General features: G+C 35.8%; 1 protein-coding gene across 1 annotated transcript; it reads left to right on the top strand.

Annotated features, from left to right (window-relative positions):
- Nucleotides 1–2,205: 2,205 nt before the first annotated feature.
- SLC13A4 (solute carrier family 13 member 4) lies at nucleotides 2,206–25,902 on the top strand (the record flags this gene model as incomplete). The annotated part of the gene is made up of 16 exons (XM_082756893.1): nucleotides 2,206–2,304; nucleotides 6,114–6,242; nucleotides 8,775–8,911; nucleotides 9,517–9,698; nucleotides 10,344–10,398; nucleotides 11,911–11,950; nucleotides 12,600–12,677; nucleotides 14,201–14,391; nucleotides 15,667–15,786; nucleotides 18,642–18,743; nucleotides 19,242–19,343; nucleotides 20,539–20,636; nucleotides 21,804–21,934; nucleotides 22,822–22,983; nucleotides 24,693–24,830; nucleotides 25,612–25,902. The coding sequence occupies 16 exons, from the start codon at nucleotides 2,206–2,208 to the stop codon at nucleotides 25,747–25,749; spliced, it is 1,902 nt and encodes a 633-aa protein (XP_082613019.1). The 3' UTR covers nucleotides 25,750–25,902.
- Nucleotides 25,903–27,225: the final 1,323 nt, after the last annotated feature.

The following is a 27,225-nucleotide window of genomic DNA, read 5'->3' as shown; positions in this document are numbered from 1 at the left end:
TGAGTGGCAGAAAGGAAAACAGGTTATTTCAGTCTGTAAAACTGTGCAATCAACAGTACAGGAGAGAAGGGAGCATAGCTCTTCCCTCTATGGAGCAGGATGTGGTAATAAATGGGAACAAGGGTGTCTCCTTTTTCCAGAGTTCTTGTGGGAAGGAGCACTCTGCCTCAGGGCAGATCTCTGAGTTTAGGGCAGCTTCCCTCCCTTAGTATTGCTTAAGATGCATGTGCAGGTTGTCTGCTCCTAAAAGAGAAAGATAGGTAGAAGACTGTTGGCTATCCCTAGCTCAACTTGCTTCTCATTTCTTCAGACCGAGTCATGTTTATAAATGGTCTTTCTTTCATGGGGTAAAAAGTCATTGTCTCTAATATAAAGTTTTATCCACCCTTTGACCTTCCAGATCTTGAAAAAGTGAAATAACACATATTTAAAATTTATAATAATGATAATAAATTTTGAATATTTTAATAATTCTTTGGGGTTTTGTTTTGGTTTGTTTTGTTTTGTTTGAAAACAACTGCCAAAAAGAGACTTAAATTCCCTGGCTGGATTGTACAACCCAAAATCTTCATATTGATTACATTTTTGCTTCCAGATCTAATTTCTAAACTTGCCTGAAGGCTTTCAGGGTGCTGTTGCTTGACATTACTTTCAAGACATAGAAACATTACATAGTCTCAGATACAGTTATGAATTTTAGGAAGAATTCAAGCTGCACATCAGACTCCTATGCTGAAGCAGTCTCATCTGACACAGGTCTGCCTTTTCCAGTCCTCCTGGACTCAGTGTCACAGAAGCATCCCAGCTCAGCCGGGGCAGCTCATCTTCTGTCTGATTAGCAGAGCAAGGCAAGCTGAATAGGTTCAGGAGCATGACTTCCAGGGAGACCCAGAGCAAATGGATGTCTGCAGGTTGTACCTGGGTCAATGTATTCACTCATAATTTTGCGGTACTTTCTGTTCCACAAAGAAACCATTGAAGAGCAGTAGAAATGTTCCTCCAAAAGACCAGAGTAGAAAGCCTAAAAATTCTGAGTTTGTGTCAGGATCCTAGTGTTCCTGAAGGCACATGAATCAATGTTCATGCTTTATGAATAAAAGGCATTCAAGATTCAAGATGAAAAAAACATGAAAGACAAAAGGTATTGTCCAGAAAACAATGATTATTTGTTTATCAGTACTGGGACCTTGAAACAATAACAAACTGTTCATCAACTGAAAAAAAAAATAAATCTTTTTGTGTGTGTGTGTCAGAAAGAGGAGTCTGCTGATTTTCTCAAAATTTGTGACTGCATTTTGGATAATGGGTGGAGCAACTACAGCATTCTGCAGTCCTCATTGGTGAATTAAAAAAAAAAAAAAAAGAAAACAAACAAACAAAAAAAAACACCCTTTTAAGACTTTTTTTTTTTTTTTTTTAATCTTGAGACTCTTGAGACCAAGTATAATCTATATTGGAATTGCTACCCTGTGAATTCCAAGCTCGGGGAAAAAGTGGGCTAAAGGTAGATTCAAAGTAGAAGCCAAAATTATAGCAGAGACAAAATCTGAACAGAGAAGATATAAGGAGCTGGAGTTAGTTGGGTTTTGTTTGTTTGTATGTTTTTGTTTTTTGTATTTTTTTTTTTAAGAAAAAATACAAGTTTTTTTCTATGCAGTGAACAATATGTTTTTAGTATTAATTATTTTCCAGCAGAAAAGAAACCTATATTTGAGGCATTCAGACTAATTAACAGGAGAAAAAGAGGCATCCCAAAAGATATCTGACCCACTCTATGAAATAGGAGTTGCATTGCTGGAAATCAGATGATAGAAGAAAAAAAAACTTTCAAAACATGTTTTTATATAGCTATATCTGTGATTCTGAATTAAAAGAAAAAATGTCAAAAGACCATTATGCTCCAGTTTACAAACCTCTGCCTGTTATGGTGTGATAATCCCTTGGATGTGCTGATGAACCCTACATAAACTGAATGCCTTTTTAATAGAAAAAATATTAGGGTTTCTTTCCAAAACAACGGCAAGAATAATAAACAAATTAAGAAAGCTCTTTGAGTTGATTTTGTGGAAATAGGAAACGAGGCAGAGAGAGCCCTTTTGGGGAAATCCAGGCAAAGGTGAAGGAAAATGTGGAGTGGAAACTGGACTACCTGAGGAACCCAAGGAGAAACCCAAGGAGAAGAAAGTCACTGGGAATTAAAGGAGTATGGCAATGGTGAAGGAGATTCTCCGATCCAGAAATCTCTTACTCGTGGTTTTCATTCCACTTCTGCTGCTTCCTCTGCCACTCTTATACCCCAGCAGTGTAAGTACATTTTCTTTTCCTTTTTCACAAACCTCTGAGTACAGTAGGCAGTTTTGCTGGATAAGCCAGCAGTAGTCAAAAAGTAAGGCAAGAATTGAGAACAAACAAACAAAACAAAACAAAAAATGCTCTTAGAAACAAGGACTCGAATCTGAAGTAGTGTGAAATACAAGTCATTAAGCAGTCATCACAGTAACAACCAGAGATAGTATGAGTAATGTCACAGGCAGAGCTGAAGAACCAGGTGAAGCACTATTTTAAGGCAGAGACACTGCATCTCTTCTTTTTCTACAACACCGTTTGGGTGGAAGTGGAAAACAGAACATTTCCAATAAAATTTTGTTTAGAGAGAGATGTTTAAAATTAATACTTCCAGTGTTTTAGTTTTTAATAGCAAGTATGCATGGATGGACTTTAAATTGGATGTGAGTTTGGAGGACAGCTATTCAAGTGAGTGAGGAACTAGGACTCAATGACAGATATGTAGGACCAAACATGACATCCACTACTGGCTACAACTCCTCTGCATATCTCTGCAGTTCTCAAAAAAAAAAAAAAAAAAAAAAGTTTCCTACCTTATAGAGATGGTGATGTTTAACTTATCAGCATTAACAACATGCTAAATATTCTGCAGCTGTGGCTTCCACAGAGCTAGACATAAATCTGGTGCAGCAATTTCCATTCCTTCCTCTACCCTGTAAAAGATTAATTCTTCCTTCTAGCACTAGAGGATTTATGAATACTACTACTTTACCAAATTGAAATGTAAAGGATTAGAAATTGTATAGCAATTTTCAAAATTAAATCTACAGGTTTTTATTGGGAAAGAAAAAACAGGATTCATGGAAAGGAATGCTAGTACAAATGGTATGTTGCAGTTTGAATGAGTTTTCCTGCTTGAAACTTCAATATATATCTCAGCTGCAATCTTATAGTATCTTTTCATCTCTTCTGTCTTGAGAAGAAATGAATGACAGACAATCATGCCTTCTCCAGAGAACAGTAATGCACACTTTTTTACAGAAATGTGTGTTTAAAAGGGTTTCATCTCCCGCAGTGTCTCTGAAAGGATGACATGAACAGATTCTCTGTGATACACTTATATGGCACTGTAACGGTAGCATGCTTCATATCCCTTGAGAACCTCTCTTAAGCAACATGAGATTCACTGCACTTAATGTTGTTATTCATGTTCACTCACTGCTGGAATCAGAGGCACAGGATGTAATAAGGAAACTCTAATAACCAAGGGAATTGTAATAGCATCATGTGGGTTTTGGAACAGAAGTTCAGTGACAGTATTGCTGCAAGAACTGCTATTATACAGCATGTGTTCCTCTGCACTATTATTCTGCACCTTGTAGTGTTGCTTTACTGCAAAGTGATATGAAAAGTCATCAGATGATGTTTTAGATTCACTTTGTTTATAAGTGAATGACCACAAAAGTTAGAGCATAGCTGTGAACCTGACCCTGAGCTGGATAAAATTTTGTAATGCCATTAAGAAAACATCTACACCTAATAAACTCAGTTAACAGGACACTATTCAAGTGCCTTAGTGTAGTATTTACTTTGTTACAACCCATTGACTAAGGTTACTTCTTAAATCTGAATATTAAATGTGTTGCCTGCTGACATATATTTTCAGTTACCAGACAATTGTAGTAGTTTTCTGTCTTATAGGGTTCAAAATGGCTAGGTGAATTGTATTTGTGTTTCATCTTGCATCTTCCTTGTTGATATCAACACAATACTGGAAGTGTCAAAGTACCAGTACATATGCAGTAGCAAGGGACATCAAAGGAAGCATGAGGACTCAAAACTGTTTGGAGATAAGATTTACAGGAGATCATATACACATTTTCTTTTCTAGTATCTTATGTACCGAAAAACAAATGAAGAGTCTGTGTTTTCTGGCCTGTGGGTTTTTTTCATCCTGTCTTAATTTCCTTCATTGTTAACGGTAATGGGGAAGCGTTTCTACCTTATTTTTTATCTTTATCTACTTTTTTTCGTAAAGCCAATAGTGATACCATAGAGTATCACATCAATAGAGTCAGTAGTGGGAAGATCTCCTGAGACTGCTGATCCTGTGCCAAACCATGTTCCTCAAAAGGCAGCAAGAGGTGCTGTAAGCTGTGAGACCATCAGGTGACGCTGACAGCTTGATATGCTACATCCAGGGGATGGAGCCTGATGCACAGAACAGTCTGAATAGTAACAGATGGCACATTTTTGTTAACTTTTGTTTTTATGTATACAAGCTGAAGGGAGGGAATTAAAGTGTGATCCTAACAGCTCAAAGATGGTAGACCAGACACTGAACTGAGTTTTGTTTTTATTTTTGTTTTTGTTTTTCCTCATGACTCAAACACATGCATGCATGCAAGATGTGTATCATTCATCCTTAAGTGGGCAAATCTTTAATCCAAAATTTGTTTTCAATCACTCTGAGATCCTCAGACACATTAGTTATTAAAGTTTTATGCATGATCCTTGTGGAAGTTTTAGCCATGACTTCTTATTCTGCCCTCTTTCCCATCTCCTTAAAGGACTGACTGAAATTAAGTGGTAGTCCCTCCAACCATCACATATGAGCTCACCATGTTGTGTTTTCCTACCCTCTGCTTCAAGCCATGAGGTGGGCCTAACCTTCATTTTCATCTGTACAACAAGAAGAGTGGCAACAGTTGAAATTATACTCTTTTTTACTTCAATCCAGTAATTAGTAGCTCTGGTAACCATTAACTAAATATATAGACTCAATCCAATTCACTAGAAGATATTAATTTAGTTAGTGTTGGAAAAGAGCTAGTTTAGAGCACTGAGAGGATAAACAGTGCAAGTAGAAAATAAGTAACACAAAGACTTAGCTCCTGCCCCAGACAGTTTTTGACAGAGATGCAATTTCCTTTTGTTTTGTTTTACTTCCACTGTTATTCTGTTGCTACATGCAGACAGGCAATATAGAATAACAGTCTATGTTCAAAGAGATTCAAGACAAATATAAATTTGGAAGGAGAAAATAATTTGGGATTAGATTAAGATAAAATGTACACTGGGAATTTTGACAAAATATATATCTTGGATGTTACATCTGCACTGATTTAAAATAAAAATTAATGTTGTTTCATTAAAAAGGACTTGTTTCCTCAAAACTGCTGGACATCATAGAGCCCATGAATACATACTAACTTGTTAGCAGAAATTAACAAGTTAAAAAATATTTTTTTAAAAAGTGTTAAATAGTTATTTGGTAACCAAAAAGGACCTTTAACTTCGCTCTCTGTGCAATATTAACCATGAAGTCAAATGCAGTTAAAATTGACTAAGTGGCAAGCTGGCTAGTGTTTATGAGTCCCGTGACTCGTACATAAAAGAGTTTTGCCTTTATACTTGAGATTACTAAAGATGTCTAATCCCTGTATTCTCACTTTTTGAAATGATTTCCATTTTAATTCCGATTTTTTTTTTGAGGTGGTCACTTCAAGCTACTACAGACTGAACATCAGTCCTTCAGTGTTTCAAAGAATATAGCAATGCTATTTTGTAAAATGCATGCTTATAATACTAATATTCATTAATATTAAAAAATACCCTCCCCACCCCGACCCCATTCTTTCTAACACTATCTTCTCTAGCCTCTCTTAAAAGTTCTTCTCAGTAGCACCAAAGCTACAACTGCAATAAAAGCTTTTAGCTTGTTGAGTTCTTTTAGTTCAGGCACCCACAAATTGATGAGTCCCATGAACACTTTCACAATAGGTGGTATGACAGCAACATGTAACCTCAGTGCTTTCTCCCTACAGGAAGCCTCATGTGCCTACGTGCTGATTGTGACAGCTGTGTATTGGGTTTCTGAAGCGGTACCTCTGGGTGCAGCAGCCTTAATTCCTGCTTTCCTATATCCACTTTTCGGAGTCATGAAGTCCAGTGAGGTCAGACCAGTGTGCACTTTTTTATAACTTGTTACTCACAGTTAATTATTTGAAGAAAACAAATCTTAGTGGACTAGCAAGACTGGGAGGAAGAAGTGTACATCTTACAATGTGTAACTTGGGCCAACCAGCACTTTCTTCTGTGGAAGAAAGCTAGACATAGGAAAGGCCATAGTAGCCAAGAGGGATGTTCATCTTATCAGCTACTGCATCACCAGCAATGGCCTTTGCCTACTCCACCTAAGGATATGACATTTCCCCTCCTCCAAAATTGTATTAACAGTATTTATGGGATAAACTGGAAAGTGGAATGTTTTATTTTAGTAATAGATGGAAGATTTACATGACTTATAGATGACATGTTAAAGCATGAGGCTACACATTCTAAAAACTATTACCATTTACTATATAAAATTAAATACTTTTAATATCCAGGTAAATGTTGGGTCCTTTTTTCCAACCTAGAGTTGCCTTGTAGTCATTATTTCTAAGGCAAAGGAGTAGCTGTATAAAAAGTCTCTTTGATCAGTTCTGAATTTGCTTACTTAAGTTTCTCTTGAATGTCATTTCCTTTCATGATATGCCAAGAATTTTTTTGATTTCATCTACAGCTTTTTTCTCACTTTTCTCTCTTTCTCTCGGAAGGGGGGGACGGAGAGGGGATAACACTTGTTTTTTTAGGACTAGAAATACAGATAAGAACACAGAAGAATAGAAAGAAACCATAAGGTAGTTGAATTTCTAACACAATCTAATACCATGCATGCCCATAAATGGATTGAGTCAAGCATTAACCAAGAGTTTTATGATCTGTCTTATTCCTCCCAATGGTGTAACAGCTGTGTAATATAACCAGGTACATTTCTATGTCAACACAGTTAAATATTTTCAGTTGATTTTTTTTTTCTTAACAAAAAGTTAAAGTAGTTACACTTTTTCATTTCTAAACTCTGCAGCATATCAGAGAAGGAAAATTTAGGGGTAGCCTGACAGAAATTCAATGTACTATCAAATTAAATGGCAGTGGGACTACTGCAGAGAATACATTACTTACTTTAGGAACATAAATAAATAAAACCCTGTATTTTAAAATAAGCAAGGCTGATGATGCTGCAGTATTTCCAGTCTGCTTTTCTGTGGTGCCATAGAAACCAGGTCTCAAGCTTTGCAGTTTGAGCCACACATAACTCACAAGGGCTTAAGAGCATGAGCCTGGGTGTTGTATGCGTGTACATGTGTATTAATAAGAACATTAGTGTTCACTTTTTTCTCCAAAATAACTGTGAAAGGGATAAAGTGAAACAACAGATTCTTTGTGCTGCTGATTCGATGGATTCCTTTCATTCAGTTCAAGATTTTTTTGAACAAAGTAGAATGAAAATAAATAAAATTAATGAGAAAGTAACCAGTGGAAGAAAGCCAAAAAAAAACACTGATATTTAAAATTTCTGGCACACAAACATGATGGCCAAGTCTATTTAGGGTTTGTTAAATATAAGTAAATGCTTAACACTTACTGTAACATTCACAAAATATTAGAGCCATTCATGAACTTTTATGGAAGAGGACAATGGAAGAAATGCTATTATTTCTACTGAATTTAATTGCTTTAAAATACTCGAGTCTACATTTTATTACACAAATAGTTTTAAACTGAAGAGCCAATGTTTAGGGAAAAATATTCCAGAAATACTTTGTGAAAAAATCCATTGGAAGAAAGAAAAAAATCAGCTAAATTCCAAGCATTCAATTATATACACTATTTCTACCATTTAGCTTGTTTTCACACATAAATATGTGCGGGTGTGTGAATGTTTTGGTTTGTTTCTTGTTTGTTAATTTTGTAGTAGCTTCACAGACATTTTCTCATATCTTAGTGAGTCCTAAATTCAAGAATTTTGCTTTGGAGTGTTTTCTGCATGGTCTCTGAATATTTTCCTAAGACATGTTTTTTGTTTTGTTTTGTTTTGTTTTGTTTTGTTTTGTTTTGTTTTTTAAACTTCACTTCTTTTCTTGACACAATGCAGGCGTCTTTTCACTGTGAAAAGTTCTGGTGCAGTGTCTAAAGACAGTCACAGCAATCTTTGCTTACTGTATTCAGAGAGATAGTTGAACATAAGAAATACAAATGAGATAGACAATTATATTTGCATAAAGAAAAAGACGATGAAGCACATGAATAAAGTGTCCTCAGTGCAGAAGTGTACATAAGGCCATTTCAGTGTGGACCTCACTGCATATGATTAACTGCAAGCAATGAACATCCTGCCCAAAGAAGTAAGATTTCTCTCAGTCTCTTCAAACCTGAGAAATCTACAGACAAGTGGGCATGGAGCATTGTTATTTGTAAATGCAACATAAAAGAAATTAAAGAAAACATGAATAATTAATTGTTCATTTTCTCCTGCTTCCTCTCATTCTTCTGGTGTAAGGGCAGAAACTTACAATATGTCTTGTTATTCAGCATGTTCTCTGTGTAGGATACTTACTGATATTTTTTAATTGATTATTTCTCTCTTGCCTTTAATGCAGGTGGCTGCAGAATATTTCAAGAACACAACTTTGCTCCTAATGGGTGTGATTTGTGTAGCAGCTTCCGTAGAAAAATGGAATCTCCACAAGCGAATTGCCCTGCGAATGGTCATGATGGCTGGAGCAAAGCCAGGCATGTGAGTGGGACTTCAGGCTAGTCTGAGGTTCACAGCTGCACATTGAAAGATCAAATCATAACTTAAACTTCTCCATCTACAGGCAAAAGCTAGCTCAGTCTGGGGAGACTATCTCTACCCACCATTCCTTTCAGAGTTTGAAAGATTTCAAATATTCTCTCTCTCTCTCTTTTTTTTTTTTTCTTTTTTTTTTTTTTTTCTTTTTTTTTTCTGCCACTTCTTACTTCTTGGCTTATTTTTCCATTGCTTCCTATTTTTTACTTATTCCTTGTTCCTAGTCTCCTAGTCTCTCTGTTCCTTCTTTGCTTGTTTAGCAAACATAAAAGGATTCTTAAAGTATCCCTGGAAGTGCTGAAAATTGGCGTTTCTCACATCACATGATGGTTTCCAAGTGAGGCAACAAAGGGCTTTCAATGATACGTGGTCTTGTGACAGTTATTAGCACAAAGCAGCATTTTATCCAAGCACAGAATAGTATTTTTGTACCCACAAAGAAAAAAAGAAAATGACCTTACAAAGTTACCATTGGTCTAACAAAAATGTTAGGTAAGAAAACCTTTAATATCTGTGAAAGTGCCTCAAGGTCTTACTGTGTTGTACTCCAGGTTGCTTCTTTGCTTTATGTGCTGCACCACGGTGCTCTCCATGTGGCTTTCCAACACATCCACCACAGCCATGGTGATGCCAATTGTGGAAGCTGTGCTCCAGGAGCTAGTGAATGCTGAGGAGGAACGTGATGTCATCAGTACTGCAGGCAGCACCATTATTGAAGAAAACGAGCCAATAGGTATTTGCCAATGTTGCCCATTCTTTTCTTATTTATCAGTGACCAGAATCACTGACACACGAGTCAAATTCTACTGAGGTCAGGCAGAGTTGTCTGATTTGTACTGCCAATGATACTAGTCCATTCTTTTTCTTTCTGCATAGTGATATTTCTTTCAAAACTGAAAGAGAGTTTCAAGATGTGATGGAAGAAGTGGAGGTGGGAAACTATTTAGGTTGAATCATGGGATGAGCTGGAATCTGTGTGTCATAAACTCTTAGGTCATGTAATTTTACAGGGTCAGAAGGAAATCTCTGTGAAGAAACTGAAAAAAAAAAAAAAATCTTCTGGACTGATAAGAACTTTAGAGGCTTTTAATGTTCATTCCTTCCCAGAAAGCAAGGATTTCAAAAGAAAAAAAAATTACTTCTTCTTTCCTTTCAAAGATTCCAGCCAAACAATGTCATCTGACTTTTGTCAGAAGTATGTCATGAGGACAACACAACACAAAAAAAAGCTGCATAACAGTCAGAGAGTACCTGAGAAGGTTCAGACAAACAAGTTTGGTTTTTTTTTTTTTTTTTTGAACCTCCAGGTTCAGTGGCATGGCCCAGGGGCTCAGGTCAGTTCTTACCCCAAGAGCTGCTTTCTCTTCCTTCATTACAGATCTCAGCGAAAGGCATGACCAACCTTCACTGGAGCTTATCTTCACCAATGAGGAGTAAGAATGAACCCTGTACATCACGACTGGAGATTTGAACCCTACACAGGTTGCAATGAAATGAACCTAGGAATAGAGCCAGGAAGGGCAATCAAAAGCTTAAAAGTGAATGTTTTAGATGCGACTAACAAGGAAGGCTTATGTGAGAAATAGAATTGATGTAATGGTCTGGATGTCATGAAACCTTGCCAGGATTCATTTATTTTATTTTGTTTTATTTTAACACTATGGCCATTATAAAGGGAAAGAAACATCCACTTACAGAAGATTCTTGAGAAAACCCTGAATGCTAAGAACATTCAAGAGACAGATGACAGAAGAGGGGTAAACAAAAACAAAAATAATAATAATAATTTAAAAAAAAAAAACTGTAAAAGATTAATAGATTTCTTTGAATACAGCCAAGGTTATTCAAAAGTTTGAACCACTAACAGTTTCAACCAGGCCTCTATTTGGGGTAGAATAAGGGCAGATCAAGGAAATGTCTAATTTCAATGTCAAATTATCAAATTAACCAGCTAGATAGGAGAATATACAAAGTTCTTGTCCTCAAACTATACTACAGGTAAATTCTGAGAAAAACCTTACAAGATATGAGATTAAAATGCACAATTGTTTCTTGAATTCCTTCTATTTTATCTCTAAGAGTTCAAAATAAAAGAGAAACAAGCTCTGGTCACACCATTGAAAATTTGCTTTAAAACAAATATTATTATCCAGATGGCTCATGTTGATGATTTTAAGTTACCTTGCAAGTTCTGAATAGTTTTCTCATTTGTTTGGCGACTAATACACTCTCCAATATTTTGTCCACTATCTCTTTTAATCCTAACCATGTTTTCTTCAGTATAGAATAAAAACTTTCAGTCTGACATTATGTCATTAATTCCTTTAAGCCATATTGAAAAATATGTGAGGGATATTTCATAACAGAACTTTCATAACAGAGCTACTATTAAAACAGTATTACTTGAAAGAGAGCTTGAAATTTGTTGGGAAATGAAAAGTAGCCCATCTTCTGGAATTAAATATGATTTCAATGACAAAGTTCATTGGAATGTTTGCATGGTCCATATGACACAAGAGAGATTTTAGTGAAAAACTTTAATGTGGCTCAAGAAGGTGCTCAGAAACAGCATTAAAGAAGCTTGTAGAGGAAAAACTTGAGTAGAACAAGACAGTAGTAACACTGGATTGCCCAGTGATTCACTCCACTGTGAATGGAGTCCATTTCTAGAATGTAGTATACACAACCAAGAATACTTATTTTTACTTACGTGGAAGTGGAATCTCATCGCTGCTAGGCTGGAGGCAGAGCTATGGAACATTATGACTTTTCCTATATATATGCCCAAGATACCAAAAAAAAGAGATATTAATAAATGTTGTTCTTCACCATTTCAGTAGGCACTAGTTCCACAGATATTGCCCTTCCTACCAATGATTTGTGCCTTTTGGGGGAGCAGGGTGAACAGGCATTTTTAAAGTATATTTTCCTTTCTTTGTTTTTAGTGCTACTACTACTGACTTCAGCTCCTTGATGCATTCAAAGGTATTGTCATAGGTAGTACCTGTATCTTCTGAGCTATACTGCCTGGTAATGCCATCAGAGCACAGTCTACATAGCTCTACAACAAACTTACATTTCCTTTATTTAAAAAAAAAAAAAAAAAAAAAAAAAAAAAAAAAGTGGTTGTTGGGAAAGAGTAAAGAGACTGAATAGTACAAGATGTCCAGCTTTGTATTTAACCTATCAGCCTGCTTGCACAAATCAAGATGGGTAACAATAACTTTGTAGGGTTTACATCTGAGATGTTTCAGTAGGTTAGAAAAAACTGCATCTCTTACAAAGCCATAGTCTCTATAAAGGGATCTGTTAGATCCTCCTACATGGCAGAAGGAGAAATCTTAAACTTATTATAATCTGATTTTTAACATCACTTTAAAATAAAATAGTATAAAAAAAAAAAAAAAAACAAAAAACAAAAAACTTGTTTTTTTTTTTCCAGTATAAAATTTATAGCTGAAGTTTTAGATTTTTCTTTGTTATTGTCAGTGTTGTTGTTGTTGTTTGTTTTGTTTTATTTTGTTTTCTTTTGAAAGCCCACAGCCCATGACCTTTGCAAAGCATCATCTGTTCTAATCTAAGTGTCTCCAGGAACAGAAGAAAGGCTAATCTAAAGGCATTTGCCTCCCTACAGAGTATGAATAATGTGCACATGATAGCCAATCCTAATGGAACAGTAAATTCCAAGAGCAACGGGCAGCACCTACCTCAGGTAAGGAAATGTTAGACATGGAGGATAAAGGAAAAGACAGAGATGAACATATCTGCTCATCACTGCTCACTCACATCTTTGTTCCTTGTAAGGAACAATTTGTATGGAATTACTCTCCGTCAACTTAATCGCGGTCACATTTTAGCCCTATGCTGATTCTTGCTCCTATTTAGACACACACAGCACAGGTATTTTTGGAGGGCCTTCCCCCAGTAAGATATTTCCTAATATCTAGTACAATTCATTTAGCTTTATCTTCAGTTTAATGACCACAAGTTTCCCTTGTTTGATTGTTCTACCCACTTTATTTCTACAAAGTCTCCCTGGAAAATACTGCAACACAAAAAAACATCAATTCCTGACACACAACATACTAACAGCAGACATGAACCATTTAACTGGGTTTGGCAGTCTTAGTATCCTCCTCCTCTCTGTTCTGACAAATATCCTCTACCAAAATCCTCTATTACATCACTCCAGTGCAGTATCTCTACTTTTCCTGAGTGGATTCAATGAGTGGCTGCTGTTTCTTCTACAGTTATATAGTACCTAAATGGCATAAGTTTATCTCCAGAAAAGATTAACCTAAACTCAGCATATGTATTTTTATTAGTAGTTCAAAAGAATCTAAACATGTGTTTCTAAAATAAAGGCTAATGTACTGCTCCTGATATTTAATTTCCTGTTATATCCATTTTCTATTTGCATTCAGTGGTTATTTTGCTGCTAGTAAACTTGTTTCACTTTTAACCTACAGGGAAGTGAACCAGAGTACCCTCACAAGAATGATGAATCTATAGCATAACTTATTTTATGACCTAAACCCAAATTCAAATTAACAATTTAACAGATCTGTTAACTCCCCTGCTATCTTTCTCCTGATTCTAAATTACAGCCTTGGGTTGCATGCTAAGTGCTCTGAAGTTCCGTACCTTTTTTTTTTTTTTTTTTTTACCAGTTTCCAAGTGCTTGATTTACTAACATGGCATCTTTCCTGTCACTGTTAAGAAAACTTTTGGAGCAATATTTTTTTCTGTAGCTTTTTCTTTCATATCACCATTGCCCAGCCTGTTTCATGAACTTTCTGAGCGTCCTAACACTCCTTTCTTAATAAGAGGTCCTAAGCCAGTATGAGTGCAAAAAGTCCACCAAGCATTTGTCTGGTGGCTGCTCATAAGCCTCAAGGATTACAAATTCTTTCTACTGCAGTGCTGGCGTCCTGCCTCTGCAACACACAAAGGCTTTTGGTATCCAGCTGAGATTCCAGTAAGAACTGGAGTTGACCCATACCATGGCCAGAAGCCTGATTACTGTTTGTCCTACATTTCTGTCTCAGGACAGGCAACTTCAGGCTCCTGGACAGGTTACTAGCTCTGATCTCAACTAATACCCATGAAGAAAGAAGCTTGCTCCCTTTTATGCAAACCTATTGTTTCTTTGAGACCAGTAGCACCACGGCATTAGAAAAAGTTGGGTTGCTGTTCTAAACTTCTGCTCTCTTTGATCAATGTATCTCCTCACAGGCTCAGATACTGGTCCTGCCTCCTCAGCCCTCAGAACCACACCTGAGCACTAAATTCCGGTATCAGTCCAGACATGACCACATGGTCTGTAAATGCCTCTCATTAAGCATCTCCTATGCAGCAACCATTGGAGGACTGACAACCATCATAGGGACTTCTACTAGCCTCATATTCTTAGAGCATTTCAACAAGTAAGTGACATTGTGAGTGCATGAGAATATGGTTGTTTCATTATCATATCTGTGACATTCCCCATGGGTTATTTATTGCTTCAGGGAACTTTTCTAAGATGGTCTCTCTGAAGACAGTTTTCTTTCCTTCTCTACTAACATTTTTTCTAATGATTAATGGTTGAAAGGGGAAGCTTAAGTTAATACGTATCCATGTCCTTCTCCCATGCAAACTAAAAACTCCTCAGCATGTGATATTTCTTCAGCAACTTCTGTTGATATTACAAACCAATTATCATGAAAGCAGCAGACACCCAGGAAAACTACTTTCTAAAGCCATGCAGACATAATAATGAAGACAAAAGGAAATCTATGCAAAAGGTGAAAAGTCATAAAACCTGCCTCAAGTTTTTTCTATGTGTTCTTAGAAAGCCAGTTCTTGAGGTGAATCTATAGGCATCATTGGTGTGCTGTTCGACATGTGTTACAAAAAATAACTACATTTAGAAATGTGGCCTTACACCAGAAAGCAGCTCTGAGATCAGCTAAATATTCACTTTATCATATATTCGCAGGAGTCTCAAAAACACAAAGATAGCTCTGTGAGAAGACCAGTAGAACTTCTCTTCATGCACAGATCAAGCTCAAAGCTAATTCTCATCATCTAATGCTGCCATAATATGCTGCCATAATTGCTGTCATAATATGCTGCACTTCTCTCTCTGAAATGGTGGCAACAAAGAAAACTGAATACAGAACTCATCCCTAGCTCAAGAATTTGGATTTCACGGTATTTCCAAAGACCTTGTTATTATGACACTTCTATCAAATGCACATAGCAGACATCTTTGTCAAAACCTGGTAGAATATAGTTTTTATTTTTATCATCCACAATAAGACATACAAAGATGTTCTGGGTGAATCATTCTTAGGTCTGTTGATGCTTAAATGATTTCTAACAATAACCTTAAGTAAGGCCAGGATCTCTTTCCTGGTAACTATAAGAGCTTTTTGAAGCTGGCTGGACAATCCAGACCATCTGGTCTTAAAGGTGTGAAGTGCTGTAGGGCTCATCTCTTGGTCAAGCATGGTCAGCGACTGACATTCTTTGGTAAATAGCTTTAATATGCACAGGTATTGTATCTGTCACAAATATATACTGTTTAATTTTTCCTGTCATATCATGACAGATATATATATGCAAGTACATGTGTGGGCATCTGTACATGTTGGAGGTGTTTTTTATCATTCTGAACTCTTACACACTGACATTTTTATTTATTTTTTCCTTTACAGCCACTACCCAAATGCTGAAGTGGTGAATTTTGGAACCTGGTTTTTGTTCAGTTTCCCAATATCCCTCATCATGTTGGTCCTTACTTGGTTCTGGATGCATTGGCTGTTCTTGGGTTGCAAGTGAGTGCAAGTTGTTCAAAAAGTATGGATTCCAAAAGCAGGGTGTCTGACTTTATTAGAATGGGTCTTATTAAAGCATTTCTAGTTGTAAATGACAAAAGCTAATGTATAATTTCTTTTTTCTTAGCAGAACAATTACTGGAGGAAGTCATATTTCTTAGCAGCACTGGATAGGCAGCAGTGTATAGCATTGCTGCTTGAGAGTAAAGGTGATGGTGATAGAAATCGTTACTATGCAGTCGGCTGTGGTGTGGTTGTTTCTTATTTGTCTGTTTTGTCTTGTTTTGTTTTGTTTTGTTTTTGACTCATAACTGTGTCTTGTGGAGCAAAAATCTCCCAAATGTATTTTGGAAAAATACAACTGAAAAGATGAAAGAAAAACAAAACAAAACAAAGCAAGAGACACATGAAATGAAACAAGTTACTTTTCAGATCTTCCCCCAGCTCAATGAAGTTAATGTAAGACAAGTTAAAATTAAAGGTAAACTGTCTCCATTTATATTTGTCTGTAATGTGGAAAGGACTCAGACTAAGAGGTGAATATCCTCTGATACCAGCTAGACCCTGAGCCCCCAGATAAGAACAAGGCTCAGTCTCCAAGTTCATTTGTACCACGTCTTCTCTTTGCAGCGGTATTCAGCAAAGTTAATGAAAATTGACTAAGTATGTGCATTTAGAGTGGATTAGTTCATTTGCTTTAAATTGTGGTGCAGACACATTTACTCAGAATTAAAGCGGCCTTAATTTGATTTAGTTTACTCTTAAAAGTAAGATGAACTGACATCACAAATTTCTTCCATGAAAGACAACCAAAAATATGATAATGAATTCTGCTTGCTGTTGACCTTGACTAGATTTGAAGAGGTAATTTAGAGGGGAATAGCTCTGCTCTATGTCCTTCTCTCAGTCACTGAGCCTTGTTGTTCCAAATTAAAAGGCTAACATTTTTTTTTTTTTAAGCTTGAGAGGAAACAAGCCCTAACACTACCCTCAAAAACATTCTTTTTTTTTTTAATAAAAGTTACTGAAATTCCACATTGCATCCAAGACCTCATGCTGATTAATGTTTTTGTAGATAATACGAGAGACTGAAGCATTATTGACTTCTTGAGAAGTGCTGTTTGATTCCAAGCCTCTTAAATCTCTGTTTATTGCAGTTCATTAAAGAATATATTATGTTAAGAGCTTGATTACAATACTTTGCCTTCACATCCTCCTAAGCCTAGCAACACTCACAACATGTTGAAACAGCTGTTAATGTCTGTGCATAAATGTTTATCAGACTCCCATGATGTACGTGTTGCATGTTCTTTTCCTAGGAAGCCCAGTATCACTAGGCTATGACTTGGCCTAATTGGAACAACATCTCAGACTTGGATTGTAGGTTTTTGACTAATTCAAAGGGGATGAAGAATAGACCCACCAAACAATTTTTGCCAGAAAAGCAGAGCTAATAATTGTCACTATAGAATTGAACATTAAAAAGACCTTCATACTTCCAGCAGATTCATTACTGCTGGTGGATTTAATGGAGTTTAAAAACAAGTTCACAAGGAAATTTAAATACTTGTATTTGTAGAACTGTACTAAAGGTGCTTAAAACAAGTGTCATATAGGTGTTTGATTGCAAGGGACATGAAAAAAAAATGTTAAAGAATTTTTATTCTTTTTTAACCAGACGTGTATTATTTGTATCTTTAGGTATGCAAATTTCTTTGATAATTTGACCTTAACTCTTGAGGGAGATATTAGTGCACAGTTTGGCCAGTGCAGTAGCACAGATCTCTTGTGGGACAATAAATGACACATTCAAATTGCAGGAACTTTAAAACCAGGCAATTATGCTCTTAACGTACTTACGTTACTAACGTACTAACATACCAGCTTCTGAAAAAACCTATCTTAGACTGGCTTAGTTGCAGAAGTTTCTTAACCCCCTCCATAAGCCCCTGTCTGACAGATAGTACAGCTGGAGTAGAAAAACAGAGAACTTTGGCTCAAAGCACAGCAAAGTGACACTACTGGAAAGAATAAAAGAAAAAAAGGTTTAAATGAGCTTGCAAGTGTATTCATTTCAATTAGGAAAGTCTAGTCTTACAGCATGAAGGCAAGCTGCATAAACTAAGGGCTTAACCCAATCTGCATATGAATGTGTGGCAGATTTAAATGTGTTCAGATGTGAAATGTGCTTGTGCTTGCATTTACCTGGTGGAAATACAGACATTTTTCAACAGAACAAAACGCTGTTGCCTTTTTGAGGTGATGTAGTCCTATGCTAATTATGCCTGGTTCAGAATCGGCTAGGAAGAGTAGAGACAGACAAGCTCTGAAATCTATTTGGATCTCTAGCACAGCTTTCACCATTACTCATAGTGAAAACCTAAATATTCAAGTCAAACTTTGGCTCAAAAGCCAGACTAAAATCCAAGTGTTTTGACTGTACTTGATCCTACCGGGAAGCAAACATTTCCTTCACTCATAAAAACTAGCCATAAACTTTGGAGATTTCAGGCACAGCAAAAATCTAGCCACCACCAGCCGTTTGAGGAAGCCTACAGGAAGGGTGTCCAACCACAGTTTGGAGATGTTCAGCAATACCAGTCAGCATTAGACAAGGCATCATGGGAACCTTCATACCGTAAGCAGGATTGCATCTCAGAAAACACAGAACTAGACCATGAAAAGGTGACAAGCAATAATTTCTGCTTCCCTTGCCATTAGGTCTTGTCCCAGTCATATCTTCTCCCAAGAAGAATGAAAAGTGGAATTTTCAGCTTGCCACTGTGTTGTTATTTTTTACAACTCTTTATTTCACTTGACACCTTTGTCTAATTTTACTGTGCTATCTACCCTAGTTTTAAGGAGACCTGTTCTGTGAGCAAGAAGAAGAAGACCAAACGGGAAGAAATTTCAGAGAAAAGGATTCAGGAAGAATATAAGAAATTGGGAAATGTTAGGTAAAACAGACCTGATTTACTCAGGAATTTGCTTGTCCAGGCAGGATCATCCACAAAAAAATATTTGTACAGATTTACTTTGTCAATTGCTCTTATGCTTATTACACTTTTAAAAAAACGCAATACAAAGTCTTTACAGTAGAATGGTAAAATTAACTTTAACTCATTACCATATGTTTCATTGGAAACCAGTGCAAATACATAACAAACATTTATAAATATGTTCCTTTAGAAATTCCCTATGAATAATTGAATTGAAAATACAGATAATTATATTTTTAGTTCATTTTTTACTAGGTTTAGTTGGTTCACAGATGAGAGCAAAATATAGAATTATTTAATTCAGGTTAATCTTCCTTTCTATTCTCCTTATGGTTCATACCTCTTTTGTGTGAAGCATTTATAATTGCTTAATTCTTTTGGAATCTGCTCTCGAGTTTTCAGACAGACCTTGGATTTGACTCCTATTGTTATTTGTTTGTTTGTTTTTGTTTCTAGCTATCCTGAGATGGTGACTGGGTTTTTATTCATTCTAATGACATTGCTTTGGTTTACTCGTGAGCCTGGCTTTGTACCAGGCTGGTCATCTTTCTTTGAAAAGTAAGTGAAGTTCCCTATGTAAATGCAGAAGAGTACAGCCCAGCAGCTTCTGGCTCTGCCATAAATTTTGGCTACACAATGTCATTAGCCAATTTTAACAAGGTGGCAAAAAATGAAGTTTTTATTCAAATTTAGCATTTTTGTCTTTTAAACTACATCTCTTCAAACAGCAGCAAACTGTGTTCTTTCTGAGTAAGGAAAAAGGAATTAACTATATGAAATAAACATATTCCATATGTAATAAATAGGAAAGTCACATACTGAAGTGAAAACTTTTTAGTACATTCAAAGAGAAGCTATCTCTGAAACGTATTGATGTTATATTTCAAATTAAAACTTTGGGGTGCTTTTTTTTTTTTTTTTCTATTTTATTTTGAAAGATTTTTTTGGTCAAAATATAATTTGTGGAGATAAAGTTTATCAAGAATATATTTCAATTAATTATTAGAAGATTGAAACAATTGACTTTATTTTTTATTTTAAATAATATTGAAAAGATTTCTATTTGAAGTAACTTTAATAAACAATACACAGCAAAGACTACATGTAGTTATATTTGTTTCAGTTTCTGTTGTATAAAATTATTTTAATTTATAATCCTAATTTTGACTGAAGAACAGTTTTTACTGTTAGGATTTCCTGAGAATCTTTGTAGTTTGACATACCTTGAAGTACTTTTCATGCTGAGTTTTAATGGTTTAATTAGAAATCAATGTCAAGTTCATTTCTAGAGGATCATTTGAGCTTGGCTTTTCCTGAGAATGTGTTTACTATTTATTCCTTCTAGTAAACAAATTATTTTACTGTACCTCTGAGTTAACAGATTTGTAAACCAAAAGGGATCTCTTTTTATCACTAGAATGTTAAAATAAAAAAAAAAAAATAAAAATAAAAATAAAGGAAAATAATTACAGTTAGCTACTGAAGACAATTTTCTATATTGAATAAAATTTTGTTAAAAATTTGTTTGTATCCTTGATGTGCAGACATTTTTTTAGAAGGCTGTTGCTAAGACTTTAGATGTGGAAATAAAACTTCACCTGTAACTCCTTGAGTGGAGGTTTGGACCAGATGACCTCCAGCAGTCCCTTCCAGCCTTAAGCATGCTGGGTTTCTGGGATTCTATAACTGTTACGTACCTATTTGAAGAAAGCTTCTGTAAATTTTTAAGCTAACTCCACCACTTCTTTCTTAGGAAAGGCTACCGGACTGATGCCACTGTCTCTGTTTTTCTTGGTTTCCTTCTTTTCCTCATTCCAGCAAAAAAGCCATGTTTTGGAAAAAGAGAAAAAGGTAAGGCAAGAGTGAGCCCTGGCACATTTTCTTTTAACAATATTTTTCTGGTCTCTGTAAAATGTTTGAAGAATACATTTTTTTTCTCAAGTGGAAGTGTAGATATTTTTTTCCTTGATACCATCCTTTCCTATTTCAAACTCCATTTTTGTCCTCTGCTAACAGGTAATCCTCCTTACTAACAGGTAATCTAACTAGGTAGTTTACTAACAGGCCACAGATACAGTCTCAGTCTTGTAATGATGGCCACCATCTCTTCTGTATTTACACAGTTTTGAAAATATATGACGGAGCTTTAGGATAGGTTGAAATGTAGTTCCATACTGAGAATGATAAAGCAGAGATTTTCAAAGTTGGGTGAAGTAAATAAATGCTCTAGTAAATAATTTGGTCATTCCTTGTATGTAAGAAGTCATTGATAATTTCATGAAGTAGATGTAAAAAAGGTAAGTAAATATGTGACAGTTGTAATTTTTGGTAATGCTCCTTTTGCAATCTTCCTAATAATAATAATGATCAACATTTCATGTTCATTTTTGGATAGCACTCAGAAGTATTGATCAGTTTGCAGTGCTAGACTTTCATCAATAATGTATGGAAACAGAACTCCCTGCACAGTCTTATGTAGAGATTACAAAATTACAAGTGTATATAGATATGTGTTTGTTGTTGGTTGGTTGGTTTGTTTTGTTTTATACTGAAATGCATGCAACAATCAGGAAAAATAACACCATCTAGCTTCTACTTCAATAAATGATTCAGGGACATAAATGCATTTTATTAAGCTTCATGACTTACTGGAGAGAGAAAATGTCCTTTAACAAAATAAACGCATTTTTACTTCATCTTTTTAATCTACACATAATTTTCACAGGTATATACACAGCAGACATTCCCTCAAGAAGCTGTAGCATAAAGCACAGGGTTTTGTAACCATTGACATCAAGAGAGCAGCCAAGGGGAGGTCATGGTATTGGGAATCAATATGCTGCATTTTCTGAGGCTGAGCTATCCAGAGAATTAAGCTATACTTTTCTTCTTCATCTCTCTCACAGACAGGTCTCAAGATAACTTCCATGGTTATTGCATTATTACTACTATCATGAAATGTGAAGATCTTTGTATAAATGCCAATGCAACATTGATCACACACTTGTTTTCATATAGGAGATAGTGAAAGGTCAACAGACATTAACACACTGGATCCCATCATTACCTGGAAGGACTTCCAGAAGACCATGCCCTGGGAAATTGTAGTGTTGGTTGGAGGTGGTTATGCCTTAGCAGCTGGATGCAAGGTACGGATTTAGATTATATTCCCCTTCCTAAAATGAATAAATAAATAAGTAATGCAAACTTGGCATTTTATCCTTTCGTATTCTCCTCAGATTGGAATTATAAAGCAGATACTTTCAAGTTTGTACACAAGCTAGCCCCTACTCCCTAAACCCAATGGAAAGATACCTAGCTAACAAAAGAATGAGTAGCACTCAAATCAGTTGTGTAAGCATAGGCACCTACTACCATTTCAGATGCTCTAGTAGAGCTAGATATTTCTACAAGGCTGGTAGAAATGACACAGGATCTGAGGGAAACCTCACCTGAGGGAAATCTCAACTAGTAGCTAGCTAGCTGTGGGAAGAACATCTCAGTTGCCACTGGTTGCTCATATTTGGGCAACTGATTCAAACACCCAGCATTGATAAAACAAATAATGCTCTAGGCTATACTGACTGTACCTCCACTCGATACAATTTGTGAATATACACCTAGTTCTCCTACAGACACCTATCTGTAGGCAAATAAATTTGTGTATGAGTATGAAATCCTAGACTATGAAATCCTTCATCACCAATTTGCAGTACTTCAGTCTGCATGCTGAAGAAAGAGGAAAGATCAGCCTTGGTGCCAACTCATGTTATTAATTTTTTGATACTATGGAGAATTGTTTAGTAGGCACTACAGTGAAATCCAGTTTTCCAAACAAAAAGTAATGGAGAAAGCATTGATCTAAACACTACAGTGAAATCCAGTTTACTAAACAAACGGTAATGGAGAAAGCATTGATCTAAACTTTGTTTATTTGCTGGTGGCATTCTCTGACGCAAACTGCCCCAAAGAGAACAAACTGGTTAACAAACATCCCATGTACTTAGTCATTATTGTGCTTTTGTCCTTTCCTCAGACCTCTGGCCTATCTACTTGGATTGGACGCCAAATGCTTTCCTTGAGCAGCCTTCCCTACTGGGCTGTAACTCTGCTGGCCTGCATTTTGGTGTCCCTTGTTACAGAGTTTGTTAGTAACCCAGCAACTATAACCATATTTCTGCCTATTTTATGCAGCATGGTGAGTAAAAACAATGGCATTTTTAGTTTGTTGTTTTCTCATAGGCCCATGGGAATGTTTCAGGATGGCAGAGTATTGGCATTTGGATCTCAAGAAACCCTGCCTTGGTTCCCAAACTACTGGTCTGCAGTCTTATATTTAGAAGGCTTTATAAACTCAGCCTGGCAAAAAATAGTGATACGCAATTTTAGCACTGATAAATTTATTTGAGACTTCTAGGACAACGCAAAAGCATAGCTCCTGCCCTGAAGAATAGATAGTTTAAATAAAAGGAAAGGTGATCATGCAATCAACAAGATAGTTGGTGAAGTCTGCATGAAGCTTATCAATGTTATTTTAAATGTGTTGTTCGTTAATTAGTGGTCACCCACTCATTACTTCTAAGAAAAGACTGTATTAATGAATTCAGTATCAGATTAAAATGTGTTGAAGGGTGTGATCTGGTAAGTGTGCTATCATCCAACATGGAAAGCAGAGATTTTTGTAAGGAAAAGTTAAAAAATTGTACACTGTTGACAAAGGCAGAAAAAAAGAAATGCAAATCTCTTTCCATATTAGAACAGCAGTTACAGAAACGTACCTCATTTCTTCTTTTTTATGTAATGTGAAGCTTTCCTTACCAAGAATGCAGACCATGAATCTTGTTTCCCTATTATAGCAATTTTATGAGATTGTACCAAAGAATGTTATGTGAACAGCTCTGAGGTAATATGAAAATATGGTCAGATGAAAATAAGTAATTATGTTAGAATGGCTTATGAGTTCAAATTTACCTCTGCGCTACACATAAAGAGACTCTCCTAAAGAGAAATTTAGTGTGGTAATCTACTTTCGTAGCATGAATACCCATTTTTAGACAGTATTTCTTTTTTGACTGTGAAAGTAACTTGGAAACACTTCTGTCTTCAGTTAGCCTTCACTCTCCAGTTAGCCTTTCCTTTCCTTCCCCCATGGAACTATGTATTGTGTTGCTAAAACAACACAAATTAAAATACAAAATTTCACCCCCACTGAAGGCTGTAGTGGAAGAAAAATTATTTAGACCACTTTAAAATAAAATAAAATAAAATAAAATAAAATAAAATAAAATAAAATAAAATAAAATAAAATAAAATAAAATAAAATAAAATAAAATAAAATAAAATAAAATAAAATCTCTTCCAACCTAGACAATTCTGTGATTCTGTGAAAATAAAATAACATTCCATCAGTATGGCCCCCTCACAATGTAAATTTGTACCACAAGCAACTAGCTTTCTTAAATGCCACTTGGGAAAGCTTTACAGAATTGTTTCATCAACTTCAGCAGCTGTAATAAGGAAATTCTTCATTTCAACCTGTTATGATCTCTCTTGGATGAAGGCTGAAGCACCTCCCGGTGACAGATCCAGAACACACAGCGCAGAATGACAGGGAAAACAAGCAAAAGACTGAGGAATGCCTAATAATAGCAATCTTCACCCATGCCCAGTGTGAAATAGCTCAGCAGAAATCCCTGAAGGGTGACCAGCTCCAAATTAAACCATTATCCCACTTTAAAGAACAACCAAACAAAAAAAATACTTCCACACTTAGGTTTAGAAATGAGGGAGCTGAGATGCATAAACTTTTTATCTTCACATAAAGCAAAGACAGTTTTTTCATCTTAATTATCAGCACCAGCTTTTACTGATTAAGTAAAATTTCTCTTTCCTCCTCTCTCCTTCCAGTCAGAAACCCTTCTTATCAATCCTTTATACACTTTGATTCCTGTCACCATATGTATCTCATTTGCGGTGATGCTGCCGGTGGGTAATCCTCCAAATGCCATTGTCTTCAGTTATGGGCACTGCCAGATTAAAGACATGGTGAGTCTTGAGATCAGGTATATCCTCCAGTGCTTCATGCAACCCTGACACCTTGTCCCCACATCCAGCAGCCAGTAATAATGGTGATGATATTAGTGTTAATGTAAAGTCATGCTGATTGGCACTGCTATTATGACACAGAACTGCCAGGTTAAGAACATCTACATATCTACTGTAGAATATGCACATCTCTCATCTTTATTTTTATGAATATAATGGTCAAACAGGTAGCAAAGAATAGAAGTACACAATACTTTGTGTTGATCTGTTAGGACAAGCACAATGGCAGTTGCAGAAGAAACAGACACAGTGCTTGGGGAAATGAGGAGAGCACAAGGAATCAGATTTGTCATGTAGCTCCACACTAAAACAAGCACTTATCCTCTTTCTGTGTGTAGTATAAAACCCCATTCTCATTATGTGATTGAGAAGTTCAAGTGACAAATTAATTTTCCAATGAGGTGCATCAGCCTCTGACCATCAGCATCTACCACTCCTGAATTCTCTCATGATATACACTATGATAAATAATAGTTGTGCTTTTTTGTCACCTTGCAAATCAGTATACATATATTATCATACATATTATCATATGTATAAACAAGTACACATACATTTACAAATATATTCCATCAAAGTTAGAGTTCTGTACCATGCATGCACCCTGCCGCCTTCCTTTTTTTTTCCATGTTAACTGTCCTTGATCAAGTCATCACTGATCATGCTCTAATGTTTTTTGTTTGTTTGTTTGTTTTTTGTTTGTTTGTTTGTTTATCCATAGGTTAAAGCTGGCCTGGGTGTAAATCTCATTGGTCTGGCTGTTGTCATGGTGGCAATCAACACGTGGGGAATTAGACTCTTCCAGCTGAATACTTTTCCGGAATGGGCAGCAGTAAGCAACATCACTAGCCAAATCTAGTCTTAAAAACAAAACAAAACAAATTCAAATTAAAAATAAAATAAATAAATAAATAAATAAATAAAAGTGCAAGACCAAGCGAGTAAGGACAAAATAGTAAATCTAAATACATATGAAAGAAAAGAGAAAATGTGAGCATACACAAAACCAAGATCCCGGGGAAAAATATGAAGAAAATTAACAAGAAGGTCTTCTGCATAAAAAAAAAAAAAAAAAAAAAAAAAAAAGTCTCCTCCAAATTCTCTGCCTATAGATTTTTCATGGTCTAGAACAATTACGTATGATCTATAAAACAGTGGATATTGGACTTCAATGAGAGAAGACAAGTATGAATACACTTGTGTACTCAGTAGTTAGATATTCAATTTCATTGTTGACTTCTACAATGAATAAATCCATTGTACATGGTGAACCTTCTTCCCAAAGCCAGAGTTTTCTAAGCCTACTTCTTTTGAAGGCAAATTATTATTATTCTTTTGAAGTAAGTCATCACTGTGTTGGAAAAAAAAAAAAAAAAAAGTTTATCAGTGAATCCATATGGCCTGGAAATATATACAGCTACCCACTATCTGCTACAGCATTTCAAAGGGATAATAAGAAATGACAAAACAGATAAGAAGACTCTTAGAAAGGAGAATTGTTGGTTTTTTTTTTTTTTGGTGGTGGTGGTTTGTTGTTGTTATGACTTTTTTTTTTTTTTTGCTTTTTTTTTTTTTTTAGTTTGTTTTTTATCACACAGCATTAGTACAAAGTTTCCAGTATTGCAGCACTTGCAATCCCTGATAGAAAGTTTTGGTCAATATCTTCTTTCCTTATTACTGTGCTGCAGTGGAAGCTTTCTCAGTAAAGGGAGCCATGACTAGCAAAACATAGCCTGGTCTACAGGCCCATTGCAGTCCTCTCTTTTGGCTCTGATTAGGTGGTTAAGGATTTATGATTTTCCTGACAGAGAAAGTACCATCTCTTCTAAGATAGCCCTCAGTGCTACTCCATGAGTAAGAAGGGAGAGGGCTGAAGTGGAGTTGCACTGGCATATCTCATCATTGTATGTATTCACTTGAACATCACACCCGCCTGCTCTCTAGCAGCCCAGAGAACAGGAACTTGAAATGTGGGAAACTGTCACATAGAGCAGATAATTAGCAGACCAAAAAGGCCAATCTCTTTATTGTATGCAAAGCGAATGCCCTTGCTGACTGGATACCTGTGATACATCATAAACCTTCTTTTGCATTATGTGCTGCTTTTAATCATTTCTTTAATGTCAATGACTTTAAGCTGTATATTAAGATGATTGGATTTCATGTAATCACATTCTTCATATACATATTTTAACACATTTTTATGCTTTCCATTTATAATCTAGGCTCTCTAGACGTTAGTGTGAATGACTACACAGCATAAATGAGATGTCAATAAAAGAAATTATTCACTACTGCATATTTCTGTACTCTGTGAGAATATAAATAAGACACA

This window comes from Aythya marila, assembly GCF_965140915.1.
Source record: "Aythya marila genome assembly, chromosome: 1".
Taxonomy (NCBI): Eukaryota; Metazoa; Chordata; class Aves; order Anseriformes; family Anatidae; genus Aythya; species Aythya marila.
This window is presented reverse-complemented; position numbering and strand designations above follow the sequence as displayed.